Source organism: Toxorhynchites rutilus, chromosome 3 (assembly GCF_029784135.1).
Source record: "Toxorhynchites rutilus septentrionalis strain SRP chromosome 3, ASM2978413v1, whole genome shotgun sequence".
In the NCBI taxonomy this organism is placed as follows: Eukaryota; Metazoa; Arthropoda; class Insecta; order Diptera; family Culicidae; genus Toxorhynchites; species Toxorhynchites rutilus.
The window spans coordinates 320234471-320250495 of record NC_073746.1 but is presented as its reverse complement, the minus strand read 5'-3'; the positions used below and the strand labels follow the sequence as shown (position 1 = coordinate 320250495).

The window sequence follows — 16025 nt, the reverse complement described above, 5'->3', positions numbered from 1 at the left end:
AAAAAGTGGAACGAAAAGTTGCCAGATGATTGTTAAAAAAAATCTGTAAAAATATGTGAAAGTCTTTTAAAAATGTGGAAATGTCTGTAAAAGTGTGCGGATCTGTAGAAATGTCTTCTAACGTTAATTTTCATAGATTCATATTTTGTATATATATACAGCCATTCCATACCAAACCGATATAGTGGATCTCAGATTTCGATGAAAAGTGGTAGTTTTGTTCTTTATCGCAAGACATTAGACCCGTATTTTTTTATTTTTTCATTAGGGTGAACATTTCCATTTTAGGGTGGTCCAAAAAATAATATTTTCCCCATCTTTTCCCAAAAATTCATATCTTCAGAATCACTGAGCCGGTTCAGATTATCGACATATCTGTGAGCCAATGGGCTAGCTTTTCATTAAAAAAATATTGAACTTGCAAAAAAATGAATTTTATTTTCGTAACTATCGATTGTATTTGTTTTGTATTGTATTCATGGCTTTGGACTAGAAGGCGCTATATTTTTTATATTTTTCTTGAAAGCTAAGGATGTTTTACATAACATATCTCGATTTCAGAGATGCAATTTTTTTTTCGTTTTTTAGACATGATTTTTCAAAGTTAACCGGTGGTCCGGAAAATTATTTTTCCCCTTGAAAACGAATGGAATGGCTATATATATATATATATATATATATATATATATATATATATATATATATATATATATATATACTAGCTGACCCGGCGAACTTCGTCCCGCCCAAAATTATTGTTTTGATATGAATTCTTCAGAACGAATTTCTAAACTTTTTCTCATCTTAACTTTGTTCTATGGGCTGAATACAACAAATACAACAAAATGAAGATTGCTCAAAAGGGACCCTTCATTGGATTTTGCGATTAGCAACACATCTGGCCTTCCATTTTTATCATTTTTATTTATATAGTTAGATGGATAGAATATATAGGAATGCGTTGTTTTGCCTAAAAATCCATTTCCACTTTCAAACAAATATCAACTTTGCTAGCGCAAATATCGAATGGCCTAACAACGCGTATTATGATGTAATTTCCGAACACGTTGGAATTAAATTTTCCGAATTTTCCGACCTTCCTTTAGAGTTTTCCGAAAATTTTCCGATTTTGCTCTCCACTAAAAGAGACAAATACAACAAAATAAAGAAGCCTAAAATCGGGCCATCATTCTTCGGGTTTTGCTTACGAACAGATTTGGCTTTCCATTTTTATTTGTATAGATAGATATACGCTAACAGTGCGAGGTTGAAGAGATGCTCATGAACTGGGATGAAACGATCTCCGTTATCACTTGGATGTAGTCAATCTCAATATTACTCAAAGATGTTCAGTCAGGGCTTTGAGAATCCACTCATTGTCGTTTGCTCAAAAGAGACCCCTCTGGGAGTCATTTTTAAGGAAATTAGCGACGCACTTGTCCCCGTCCGCACGTTTGCTAAAAATGATTCGCTTGGCGCCGGTAGCGCTAATTCGGTTTACTTGGTTTGTCGCCGGCCGTTCTTGACATTATCGGGAAATTACAATCTGATAGGTTTCACCAATCTCATCGATAGTTCTCTTTTCCCTCACTGTCATGAAATTTCGAAGTGTAGTATAGTAAATGTATAGTATGTATAGTAAATGAATGCAATTTTTCATTCATCGTAAAGAATCGTATCGTCTGTTTCGTCTGCAATGATGTCAGGGCAAAAATACTCATGAAATCATAAGGTACGTTGACGTGCACAAGTTATTTTTTTTTTAATAATTCGTTTATTTTTACAGGCTCAGTTACTTAAGTTTGAGGGAGCCGAATTCTTAAATATAATTTTAAAACTATATATATAAACAATTTCCTTACATCTATGGTTAGTAAGGTGGAAAACCGATTACTCGCGGTGTACTCGAGTTTAGGAGGGTGACATATTGGAGAAGGATGGGATATAAGGAAATTGTAACAATGTTGATGAACACTCATTTCATAAATCTATTCGTATATCTATAGTGTATTTACATTTCAACTTATTCTACTGTTTATAGCAAGGGGACGAATTACCCGCAAAGGAAGGAAAGGATAAGGATGTAGGAACAATCACACACGAAGATCTATAGCTTTAAGGAAAACATATATATGGGACATGTAATCAAGGTCTAACCGAGCCAACACATCTCTCACCGGCACATTGGGCTGTCTTCCTCGGGCCCGAAGGGAGTTTTCTAAATTCGATCTGGCGACCAGATACACCTCGCACGATCAAACAATGTGCTCGATGTCGTGATAACCTTGGCCACAAATGCAGAGATTGCTGCTGGCAAGATTGAAACGAAAGAGTAGTGCATCTAACGAACAGTGATTGGACATGAGTCGGGAGAAGGTGCGAATAAAGTCCCGACTCAAGTCTAGACTCTTGAACCACGGTTTGAGGCTAACCTTAGGGATAATCGAGTGAAACCACCGGCCCAATTAATCTTCATTCCACTTGCGTTGCCAGTTAGCGATGGTATTTCTGCGGACTAAAGAATAAAACTCATTGAAGGCGATTTAACGCTGATAAATATCGCCTTCAATTGCACCTACCTTTGCTAATGAGTCAGCCCTCTCATTACCCGGAATGGAGCAATGTGAAGGGACCCAGATAAAGGTAATGACATAACAGCGTCTGGATGAAGCACTCAAAATTTCTCATATTCTCTCAAGGAAGTACGGCGAGTGCTTTTCCGGCCTCACAGAACGGATAGCTTCGACAGAGCTAAGACTATCCGTTACAATGTAATAGTGTTCAACAGGTCATGAGGCGACGCTGTCCAGCGCCCAATGAATTGCTGCAAATTCAGCAATATACACTGAGCAAGGATTCTGAAGACTGTGTGAGGTGCTAAAAAATTCGTTGAACACTCCAAATCCTGTGGACTCGTTTATAGTGGACCCATCAGTAAAGTACATATTATCACAATTGATACCCCCATACTTTCCATGGAAGATCGTTGGAGCGATCCTCGATCGTTGGTAATCTGAATATCCATGGATATCTTGCTTCATGGACAGATCAAAATGCACAGAGGAATTGATGTAGTCAGGGAAACAAACACGGTTGGGAATATACGAAGAAGGATCAACCTGCATGGAGATGAATTCATGATATGAACTCATGAATCCGGAGTGAAAATTTAGCTCGATCAGCTGCTCAAAATTTCCGATCACCAATGGGTTCATGACCTTACACCGGATGAAGAACCGAAGAGATAATAAATTGAAGCGATCTTTTAGTGGGAGTAGGCCTGCCAAAACCTCGAGACTCATGGTATGCGTTGAGGGTATACATCCCAACGCGATACGGAGACAAAGATACTGAATTCGCTCGAGTTTAATGAGGTGTGTTTTGGCAGCTGATTGAAAACAGAAACTGCCATACTCCATCACTGAGAGAATAGTTGTTCGATACAACATTATAAGATCTTCTGGGTGGGCTCCCCACCAGGTGCCGGTAATTGTACGGAGAAAGTTTATTCTTTGTTGGCATTTTTTACTCAGATACCTAATATAGGCCCCCCAAGTACATTTGGAGTCGAACCAGACCCCAAGATACTTGAATGACATAGCATGAGTGATCGGTTTACCCAAAAGTTGAAGCTTTGGTTTTGCTGGTCTATGCTTCCTAGAAAAAACCACCATCTCTGTTTTCTCCGTGGAGAATTCGATCCCTAGCCCAATGGCCCAGGTTGAAAAATTGTTCAAATTATCTTGTAAGGGTCCTTGCAGGTCGGATTCGTTTGATCCTACGACAGACACCACTCCGTCATCTGCAAGTTGTCTTAGGCTGCAATTTTGTGTAAGTCAATTGTCGATGTCGCTTACATAGAAGTTGTACAAAAGGGGGCTTAAACATGAGCCCTGGGGGAGGACAAGTTATTGTTACCAAACAAAACACCAATAGAATGCAAAAGATACTGAAGTACTGTCGTCGGACACTGAGTGATACTATGCTCACAACATCACCGCGATGCGACCTATTTTGCGAACGTAACCACTGTGGTTACGCCGGACGGCAAAGTATTAATGAATGACTCAAAAAATAGGTCTAACGTCATGTCATGTGTATTGATATAAACTATATATGAAAACTCTTTATGTATTAAAACTATGGAAAAACGTTATACGGTGAGTCAAATATATTTTATGTGATGAATAGAGCCTCTCATTTGTCATAAACCTGTGAAATATTGTTATATCCAAAAAGTCTGCAACAAAAATTAAAAGTATTTTACAGATATGTCTGTGAATTTACAAACATATCTGTAATTCTGGCATCTCTGGTGGTTTGAGAATTTATTGCAAGAAATCACTTGAAAAAATGCATGAATCTGCTTGAAAATGAAATGAATGAGTCCGCACCAATTAGATTAATACTAGTAAATGCAGGCCCAGTTAGCAAACGACTACTGTATCTGAAACTATTGCATCTAATCGGAACCGCAATTCATGTGACTCGCCTGAAAACAATTCATCGATCTCATTGATTGAATGGGAAATGCATTCAATAAAATCAGCACCAAATATTGACATAGATGGGAACAGTAAAATAGAAGCAATCTCGAGCTCAACGAATTTTATATGTAACCGCAATCAAAGTAACACCGGAGGCGATATGTGTTGTGGCAAATACATTACCTGTCGAGTGTATTGTTTTTGTTATCGGCAATTTCACACACAAACACAGCGACCGCTGATCACTCTTTATTTTCTGCACACACAGCTGTTCTTGATTCATCGCATCGCATTGAGCTTTTCAGCGGAGTCAACGTCACACACAAACACACCGTCACTGCACACTTGGTTTTCCCTCAATGTTTATCTTCCTCTTTGCTTCGCAAGCAACAGAGCGTTTGGTGATAGAGGTGAATGAAAAATGGAACCCTCTTGGAAATACATAGACAGCGCATCAAAACCACACAGAGCGCACGAAGCAAGGCGAACAACGCAAAAGTAAAACGAGCGAAGATAACAGGGTAGAATGTCACTCTGCTTATCACTAATGATTTCGATATTGTTATAAAATTTCTTCCATTACTGCGCTGCTAAGTGTCTTTTCTGTTTATCTGCGGTAAAACATTAGCATTTCGTGTGCTCTTTTGTGGAACATATCTCTACCATACGCACAAGACCTCCAAGTTTTCCCATAAATCAAGCTATCGCGTGAGAAAATTGAAAATCAATACTTGGATTGGACCTTGCAGTAGGTTCAATGGTTTATTGCAGAATATGCAAGAGTCTACCATATGAATTCTTCACTTTTCTTCGCTGTTCATGATTTTAGCACGTTCCATAACGTTTAATTACCGAGGGTTATACTTTCCCAGCTGGAATGAAAATAATTTTCACACCCGAATCTTTTCAAAATGTCTGTTCACAACACACACCCGCAGTGAGTGCGAAAGAGAGCGAGATAAGGATTTTCCTCGGGCAGCACAACCACAGTCGAGGAATCGCGCCGTGTATACGTCTGCCGTCACTGAACTCAATTCGCGGATTGAATTGAGTGTGTGAAGCTCCGAGCTATCGAGCCTACGCGACGAGTCGCCCCGATGAATTTGAGAACGTGGGGATGTTACGGATATTACGAAGTGGTCCGGTAGAATATCTTTCTGATTACAAACTTCCGGGAAAAATGACTGGTGCGATTGTCAATATATTTGCCAGATGTTGAATCAGCTATAATTGATAGCAGAATTCGTGGATGCTCCTTTCACAAGCAATCAGCTGTGATCTGAAATGAACTCCGTTCACAGGTTTCGCTCCAATCGCTCGTTGGAAAAACAAGATTTATACTATAGTAGGTGCAGTATGAATGTAGAAGAGAGCGGTTCATACATAAAAAGGTTTACAGTTCACTCGAAGCACAATCATTGATCATTTCCGGGAGGCCTAGTGTTTTTCAGCAAATTGAAGAACAAAAAGTATGTATTTATCTGTTTTTTTGACGTAGGACTACGTCTTTCATTTCTATACCGGGGTGTAAAATCAAAGTTTCGAAAAGGAAAGCGTTACGCCGGAGACCGAGATTTTGAGCGTTAATAGCTCCTAAACAACTGAACGAAATGGTATGATAAACACTTCATTCGAAAGATAAAATGCCTACGCGTTCTATACTTGTTACTTTTTGATCCAAAAACTTGTTTCAATAGTCTTAAAATTGCTTTCAAAGCAGGCTATTGAAATTACCAATCGGTATATAAGCGAGCGTCGCTCGGAAATCCACTCAGTTCTAATTGAACAGCGATTGGAGCATGTTGTCGCTGTTGTGGTGAAGCTCTTCGTTTATCAGCGCTTTCAGCTGATGAACGGTGTCACCAAGAGCCTGTTTGTGCACCTTAGGCCAGACATGAATCCATCAGGAGGAGAGTGATGCCACAAACGGTTCCCCGGGAAGATCTCGAAGCAGCCGCTACACACACACACACATACACGCGCGGAATTCTTTCCGTTTGGATGCCATTCAGCATCGAGAAAGATCCGGAAAATAATCTGCCAGTTCCTCTGGGAATTTAAAATTACATTCATGTGAAAGAGTTTATTTTGATGTTTCCTATCCATGTAACACTGTGACCAAATATTTTTCAATCAAGTGCTATTAACAGATGGTTATCGAGTTAGCATTAACCACTGTTGGGCTTCCAGTATCGAGGAAAATGTGGAAATATCTAATCGTTACTGAAAATAATCTGCCAGTTCCTCTGGGAATTTAAAAATACATTCATGTGAAAGAGTTTATTTTAATGTTTTCTATCCATGTAACTCTGTAACCAAATACATTTGGTTTTGTGATTTTTTAATCAATCGCAATTAACAGGATAGCTTCTGAATATTATTCTTCCCCATTAGTAGGATATTTTCGTATCCAATATTGGATGCATAAAACCTTGTACCTCCAACGTAACGCTCTCGTTTCCGAAGTCCCTCAAATATTCATTTATTCATTCATTCAGAATGGATTCAGATTTAACTTCAAACAAAGGATCACTGAAACAACGATAGTCCTACGTTACCATTGCGGTTATACCATAGATATAACCCACTTTCTGTTTTTAATTGGAGTTTCCAAAATTGGCGATTTTCGCTTGATGATTATAAATATCGATGCTGTAACAGATTTATCTCAGATGAAAAGATGAAACAACCATTCACGAAAAGTTTATAACCGTTCTGTGACTAAATTCATCCATATTCATTCAGTTTGGGTAACCAAAGCGAGTGATTTCTCCCCTGATGGGATGCTCTGGCAGATGTATGATAAACCCCTCGAGTTGACGTTATCTTCAAAAATTCGTGATTATAGATGTTGGTTTAGTTCGACCAATTTGTTTTTTTTGCAAATGTACGGATCAGCACATACTTGCCGCACAAATGAAGCATTTTCATCAATTATTGTAGCCGATGCATTATGTGAGACTCCTCAAGCGCATAGTTGTAGTCCAGCCGTTCCAATATTGGATTGCTTACCGTTCCAAAATTGCTTTTCAGTAGAATATTACATAAGTAATTGAGTGAAGCGAGCGCAATAATTGAATAGTTTCTCAGTTTGTAGGAAATTCCTCTCATTATTTCCGTGTTAACACCAGATTTTTGGGATCCGAAACGACTTTTCTATCGTTGGATTATGAAACTACGATGTCCGCTTAGGCGTCGTGCACAAATTACCTAACGCTTAAAATTCGGATTTTGCCCCCCTCCTTCATGTAACGCAATTTCCTATCTTTAAAACACAGTGAGTAACGCAACCCCCTCCCCCCTTCTCGCGTTACGTAATTTGTGCACGACGCCTTACTAAGCAAACGAGGGTACAGATTGGTACAGATTTTTTCCACTTGTGAAATTACTTAGATTTAAACCAAGGCGCCTAGAAGTATATCCTAAGGTGGGCCAACTTCCTAAAACCACTCTTCAGCCATCTTGGAAGTCTACTGTGTTTTGTTTGTAAACAAAACACAATACGCTAGGGCCGAAGCTCGCTCGTGATCAGTCTATCTCTTTCACGCTACAAGCAAATAATTCCCCTTCTGCTTTCTTCCGTTCTGTTTTCATATACCGCTCCCCTAACCAACTTAGTGACGAAACGGCCTCACCTAGTACCATAGACCCGTCTTGATTTAAACGAAGCAGCATTAAGGTACATGACGACTTTTACGCCGCAATATCGCTTGGTGCTGCTGATCATGAAAGCATCTATAATGCAATGATTGATCAGTTTCATAAGGACGGAATTCCTAACAAGGATCGTCTGAAAGGATTCGCGTCGGACGGTGTGACGTATATTTTGCTTCAGATCATCAGATTGTCAGATCATTTCAAATGATCATCATTTGCGTAGTTTGCGTAGGTTCGATCTTCCGACGCTCAAAGCTGCGGCAATGTTAAATCCCAGAAACTTTTCCACTTTGACAAGCATTAACGTTGTGTTAGAGGCGTTTCCAGGGTTCTACAATAAGAATATACAAGATCTGGGGAATGAGTTCCGTACCCTAAAGGTAAAATTACTCCCTAAGGAAATCACAGTTTCAGAAAACGAGCATGTGCAGTATTGGTGGACAAAAATTGAATGCCTGAAAAGAATTGACGGTTCGCTCGCATTTTCGGCGCTTCGATGCCTTGTTTATATCGTTCTCATTATGTCTCACTCCTCGACAACCGTCGAGCGATTTTTTTTTCTGAATATAATCAGAACAAAAAAAGCTTCTAAATCGACACAGCAACGATACGATGAACGCTATTTTAAGATCAAAAGATTTGAATAAACATTGTGAAACCAATTTAGGCGAACTACGATGGGCCGATCATAGCCATTAGAGTTTTGTGCGACTCAAATACTAAATCAATTACACGGTCTCTCCCAGCAGCAGGTTTATGATTTGATACACCTGTGTTATTTGTACTTCTGGTGCGACGTACAACGAGAAGTAGACCTAGCGCAGAACTATTTGCAAATCAAAGGATTGTCTCTGGGTAACGTTGTGACGAATATTAATTTGCTACTGGAAGAAGAATTCCTCATAAGATAAAAAGGCGGGAATGTTGGAGTATATTGGTCATTCTTATCGGATACTAGCTGACCCGGCAAACTTCGTCCCGCCCAAAATTTGATTTTTGTTATCAATACCTTAAAACATTCACGTTTTCTTACTACGTGCAAGTTCATGGGTCCAATCGCAGAACTGTTCATTGATTGATCTTCCAATCGACCCCGTTGAATTTACCTTTTACTATAAAATTTCTAGTACTCCTACCAAAACTCATCATTATAATATCAAATTATTTTCAGACACAATTCTCGTTCAAGATTTTTCAACCACTTTCAAACAACATGTTTCTCCGTTACATGGAATAAATGTTTGATACAGACCCCTCCCCTCTTCTCCCCTTAGAGAGGGGGGAGGAGTATCTAACCACCATAGAATCATTTATTGCACCTTGAAACCTTCACATGCCAAATTTGGTTTCATTTGCCTGATTAATTCTCGAGTAATGTAGAAATTAGTGTTTCATTTGTATGGCTGCCCCCACTTAGAGAGGGGGGGTGGAGCGTCTAACCACCATAGAAACATTTATTGCACCCTAAAACCTCAACATGCCAAATTTTGTTTTATTTGCTTGATTAATTTTCGAGTAATGCAGAAATTTGTGTTTCATTTGTATGGCAGCCCCTCCTTTGAGAGGGGGGAGGAGTATCTAACCACTATAGAATCATTTATTGCACCCTAAAACCTCCACATGCCAAATTTCGTTTCATTTGGTTAATTAATTCTCGAGTAATGTAGACATTTGTGTTTCAATTGTATGGCAGCACCTTAGAGCTACCAATTTTCATGTCGATCGGTTCAGTAGTTTCCGAGTCCATAAGAATCAGACAGACAGACAGAAATCCATTTATATATATATATATATATATATATATATATATATATATATATATATATATATATATATATATATATATATATATATATATATATATATATATATATATATATATATATATATATATATATATATATATATATATATATATATATATATATATATATATATATATATATATATATATATATATATATATATATATATATATATATATATATATATATATATATATATGGTGGATATATATATATAGATTTTAAAAGCGGCAAAAGCAAAGCCGAAATATTTTAATCAATTCATGATCGACAAATGTAATCAGCACCTGACAGCGAACTGAAAACATCGATTTGACAAACTGGTAAATTCCTACATTAGCTAGATATACCAAGATATACCAAGGATATTCGAAGACCGCTTAAATTGAACTGGACGATGTCAATCATTAGACTGCTTTGGGTCGGTTACAGTTCATCGTGAAGTGTAACTTCCAATAATTGCTTCCAATTCTTACAGTGAGTTTGAAGCGGCTACTAACTGTTTGCGTTTCTGTTGCGTCCTGTGGAAGAGGCTCATCAAAGTTTAAATTATTGAAAAAAATGCAGTCAACGATGGGGCAGGGTTGGCTTTGTTGTCAATTAAAAGTGATTGTGCTTACTTTATTGAATTTGTGACTTCTTGTTCATTCTATTTAATATAATAATAAATACATTTCTTGCTACGTTTAATTTGACAAAGAGTTGATAACAAGATTTTACCCAAGAAATCCACCTCAGGTGTCACCCAGTCAGGCTATGCCACTGTCCCAGAGAAAAACCTTTCTGGCCAATAGTTTTCCACACAAAAATAGCTGCAATAATAGAATGTATAAATGTCTGCCTCAAAAGAAAATATAGACATGCTAACATCTGCACCTTCTCAGACCAGTGTTGAAAAAATCGTCTTCGCTAAGCTCAAATGCATAGATTTTCGGATCTATACATCGGATGAATCGAAAACCTATACATCCAAACGAAAATCAAAATGTCACATTTAGACAACCAGTGAATATGGGCAAATTAACTTTTGTTCTTCAATATGTTTTGAAGTTTATTTTTCCACCCAGTTTCATTTTCATCTTGATTATTAAAGACATCAGAATTGAATTTCTTTTTAGCCAAATGAATATCAGCTGTTGTTTACTTTTAACCTGAGACTGCTGTGTGCGATTTGTTTTTATTTAGTTCGAACTTTTATTGTACTGCTGCTTAAGTCTTTCAATTGCAATACAGCATTTAAGGATTGTTCGCGGTTTTTTGCTTATCACTATCCAAATGTTTCATGAGCCCGTGCTTCTTTGCAGCTGCCGGATGCTGTGTTCGGAAATGAAATTCCCGATATTGCAAATCACTTGACGGTAGCTACAGTCACTCGGTGTATCCTTTCTGCATAAGCCGGTGTTACCGTCTCGCCAAATAAAATCCTTCGCGATTTCTTGCAATATTCGTTTCATCGAACTCTGGCGTTTTTGTTTTCTAAATGGTCCAGCCTTTTTTTTTATATTGAATTTTTACTCAAATTCACTGCCAGAACGAATGTCATTTCGAATGTGATGAATACCAATTTGTTGCTTCTGATATTCAAAGTATAAATAACAGTGAAGTTATGAACCCCACTCAATGCCGCACTCGTTCTTTATAGCAAATTTGTTCATGCATCAACGATATGAACAAAATGAGCTCGTTTGTTATTGTCATCAATATAATGAGGCAAGTGTGTTTCAAGCTGAAAGAAGTCATTTACATTGATGAATGAACTAGCAAGATGCGGCTCAAGCTCACCCTTCACTGGTCCAGAACCATTCTGTGGAATTTCTGATTGTGTGTTGAAGAGTGAGCTGAAAAAAATGAGAAGACCGAGTGGTAATCGCCAATTGGATGGCTGTACAACTTAACACATTAAGGCTGATGTCACATTAGGCGGATTCCGCGAGTAAAACCGCAGCGGAGGATCTACAGTGTATTGTGAATGAGCCATGTCACACAGAACGGGGCGGTTTTGAAAGCGAATTTTTATTGAGCTACGAATGAGATCGTTTTCTTCGGTGTGGATGAGACGAAGGCGAACCATCGGTAGGTCTTGTGAGATTCTTGGCAGACCATTGATTCAACCATCAAGTGTAGAAAACACGCGTTATTTCGTGTTCCATCCGTAATAGACGGAAGGCGAAGCACGAGAAATCTCGTGAGCGGTCCGCAAGGTGTTAACCGGTAAAAAAATTGTCACGTCGAATCTTAAAATTATTCAACAATTGCTGAATCTTATTAAGAAAGACTTCAGCGCATTCCTTGGTCTTATAACAGGACACTGTTCGAGCAAATACCATCTTAAAAATGTTCAGTACACGATGATATTTGTCGCTTTTGTAATGCCGAAAGTGAAACCTCGGAACATTTGCTCTGCAATTGCGGAGCTGTAACAAGACGCAGACTTAAACACCTTGATAAGGCTATTCTGAAGCCCAAGGATGTTTGTGTCGCCGATCAGGATTATTATTTTCACCAGACAGATTATTCCTGATTGGCACCTATCTTGTTATAGCTTTCAGTCCACTTCTTCATCAATAAGCAGTAGAAAAGCGTGGAGCGTAGTAGGAAAAATGGGGCATACCACAATAGTTCAAAATAATGGACGCAGTGGTTCATACCCAACAAGGAGATAAAAGGATCAAGTTCTTTAGGAACGTCAGTGCTTTTTTTTGTTCTTAGTTACGGTTTTCTTTCCTGACTACTTTTTTAGTTTAATGAGACTCGCCTCCTGAATAATCATGCGAATCAAAATCTTGCGATATAAATATTTGTTCCTCTTAACTAGGGATCCTCAAAGTGGACGATATCGACGCCTTGGGGGTCTTAGTCCTTAGTCCGTAGACTTAAACAGTAGAGCACCGATCATTCGCGGAATTGGATGGCATGGACGCCGTGGTGATCAAATCGCAGAAAACGCAATAACAGACTGAAATTGAGGTCTCACCACGAAAAAGATATTTCGGCGTGGAAACTATGTTTTATTGGTGAGGATCGTGTACATCAGTAATGTGCAAGCGATGACCGAAACTAAAGAAAAAAAGCCTGACGTAGTTTGAATAAAAAAATTCCGAGATGATTTGAAACATAGAACTTTTGCTGTGATTACAATTCGGATCTTCAACTGAAACACCCGAATACGTCATTTCTATAACTTCACTAACAAACATAGCTAATATTATGCAGGCGGCTAATGCTGAATCCTCAAGCATTGTAATTGCAACTGTATCTCGCGCGCGGAGAATTGAATTCACTCCCCAAAGTATTGAATATAGTAGCCGATGGATTACCAATTAACTCTTCTTCAATCCTGAACGGATTACGGCAATGATGGACTTGATTGTTTCTTTTTGATATAAAGTACTGTTCAGTCGAAACATTTCGAGTTATCCTCGAGTCCGTTCGCATTCGAAGAACTCTACTTTGTAGGTGGTAGAAGACAAAGTCATTCAATTTATATTTGTATTTACATTGCAATATTAATAATGAAATCGACACGAACATAAAAAAAGCTTACTTTTTATGTTGAACACCCATTAATCTCGAACAGATATAATGGCCAGCATTAACGCGAGTATTAACACCACCAATCAGTTTGATGCGTTGGATACCACAACATCCCAAACATCCCATGCATCTCATTCTCCCAACAAATCTAATTTGATCGAATCGATCACCTCCATCGATTCTCCGTCGAACGCTATTACATCGCGAGGGCCAGGCGACATCAGACACAGATTCTCGATCCGTGGGACGATCCCCGACTCCCCATTGCTCCCCGATTGCAACTGATTGGTGTGATGTTGCGACGTCGTGTTAGACATGGTTCCGTAAAAGTTTTGCGACATCTGTTGACGATGATCGGTGTTGTCCTCATAGCTGATTGTATTTTCGCATATGCCCATCTTGTCGTAGGATTCGTTGAGTATTTCATCCAAGGCTCGGTTGATGTATTCCTCGGATTTAATGCAGTCGTTCAACTCGGACTGATGCTGTTCAAGGTTCTTCGCAGACGAAGGCCGTTCCGGATCCTGACCCGATGGCTCCCCGAGGGTTGGCAGAATGGCGGACGATTGGAGTAACTTCTGCAGAAGATCGCCCGTTTGACGAACGACGGTTCCCGGTGGTTGTGCGAGACACTTGTGCGTTCTCTGGGACACTTTGTAGCGGAAGCTTTTGTCACAGGCGGTGCACTTGTACGGTTGCGTGTTTGTGTGGATACGTCTGTGAACAAGATAGGAAACTCGCTGCCGAAAGCATTTGCCTGTTTGGATGGGAAGCAGAATAAAGGGACGCTGAAGTGAGGGTCATTAGTTTGCCGGAGGTTACCACAAGTTTCGCAGGAGAATGGCTTCTCGCCGCTGTGAATTCGCTCGTGATTGTGGAGAGTGGACAGTTCCTTGAAAGCTCGGCCACAGATCGAACATATGTGAGGCTTTTCGTCGCTGTGATAGAGAAGATGTTTGTGGTACGATTGTTGGAAAGTGAACGATTTGCCACAGATTTGGCAAGAGTATGGCATTTCACCTGCAACAAACCCACGATTAGTTGATTAGGGTGGGAGGGGATTTCATCGGTGCACTAACCTGTGTGGAGTCGTTTGTGTTTCTTCAGAAAGTATTTTGTTGTAAAACTCTTCAGACAAACGTCGCACTCCCATTGCTTGTTGCTTTCTACGGAATTGGGATGTGGCAGTGGCGACGGTTGGGATGGAGAAGGAATGGATCCTACACTCTTTGGGGATGGAATATTAGGATGCATGGGATTCACCATGGTGCGTTCAACGATTTGCTGGTGTTGATTAGTAACGTAGATAAATTCGGCAAGTTGCCTTGGATCGATAATTTCGATTATCTGTGGATGATTGATTGGAGCAGCGATCGTCAGTGGTTGTGGCTGCTGTGGTTGCGGCTGTTGTGGTTGAGGTTGTTGGGGTGGTGGCGTACGCACGTTATTCGGTACGATGTTTTGCATCATGCCATTATTTTGGTAAATTGGTGACGCAGTAATGGTCGTGACTGTGGGGGTTGTACCACTACTATCGCCGCTGCAGTTCGATGAATTCTTTTTTGAGTAACCTAAATGTACGACCCGAATGTGGATTTTCAGCGAGCCTTTCATTTTAAATGTTTTTGAGCACATGTTGCACTGGAAGCGATTCTCTTCTTTGTTTACGTTGATTCCTTCTCCTGTGGGGATCTGTGGACTACCGCTTGGTGTGCTGGGAAATCCGTGAAATACCGTTGTATGCATTCTCAGTAGACTTTGGTCGCGAAATTCATCCCCACAAATGTTGCACTTGTTGCTGTTGTTCACTTGAACTGTCTGAACTGTCTGTGTTGGCTGTTTTCGGGCAGCTGTCAGTGCACCATCCCCCGAAGGCGATTCTTTTTTAGGTTTCCGAACATTTTTCAATTGGTTTGTTGACACTTTCTTTTTCTCCGCGGGGACAGGCTTCTCCTTTTCCTGACCAAAGATCGAATGACCAAACAGATGAATGGTTAGCTTATCCAATCCGAGTAGTTCGTCAGTACATATCGGACATTTTAATGGCCGCGACGTAACTTTCAGCAGACTAATACGTAAGGCGTCGATGTTTGGAAAGTTCGTCTTACAGCAGAGTGGACATGACAGACTTTTTGTACACATCTCGGGTAATCAATTCTGACCGTAACCACTTTAAATCCCGTACACTTTCCCAATCTGGGCAAATTTATTTTTCTCCAATTGCTCACATTTCCTTTGATCGAAAATTTTTCACATCTTTCCCTGCTGATTAATGTGTTACGAATGGTAGACTTTTCTCTTGGCCTCACTCTCGGCTGAGAAAGGATGCGCCAAAGGCAGTCATTTTTCAACCGTTGACTAAACTGACTGCGCATCTCTCTCGCGTGTTTGTCATCAAAACATGCAAGACGCGCGCTTTAAAAATAGACCCGTTCCGATGACTGTGAGACGATTCAACGGTTCCATCTGTTGCAGTGCTGGAGTATTCCAACCACCAAAGCAAAATGCAACACGTGGTCGCAACCGCATGCGCGCGCCTTTT

At 39.6% G+C, this 16025-nt stretch overlaps 1 protein-coding gene across 1 annotated transcript; it reads right to left on the bottom strand.

Annotated features, from left to right (window-relative positions):
• Positions 1-13285: 13285 nt before the first annotated feature.
• On the bottom strand, positions 13286-15753 carry LOC129775300 (zinc finger protein Xfin). The gene is made up of 3 exons (XM_055779869.1): positions 14563-15753; positions 14306-14503; positions 13286-14240 (listed from the first exon to the last, which is right to left on the bottom strand). The coding sequence occupies exons 1-3, from the start codon at positions 15623-15625 to the stop codon at positions 13615-13617; spliced, it is 1887 nt and encodes a 628-aa protein (XP_055635844.1). The 5' UTR covers positions 15626-15753; the 3' UTR covers positions 13286-13614.
• Between the last annotated feature and the right edge of the window lie 272 nt (positions 15754-16025).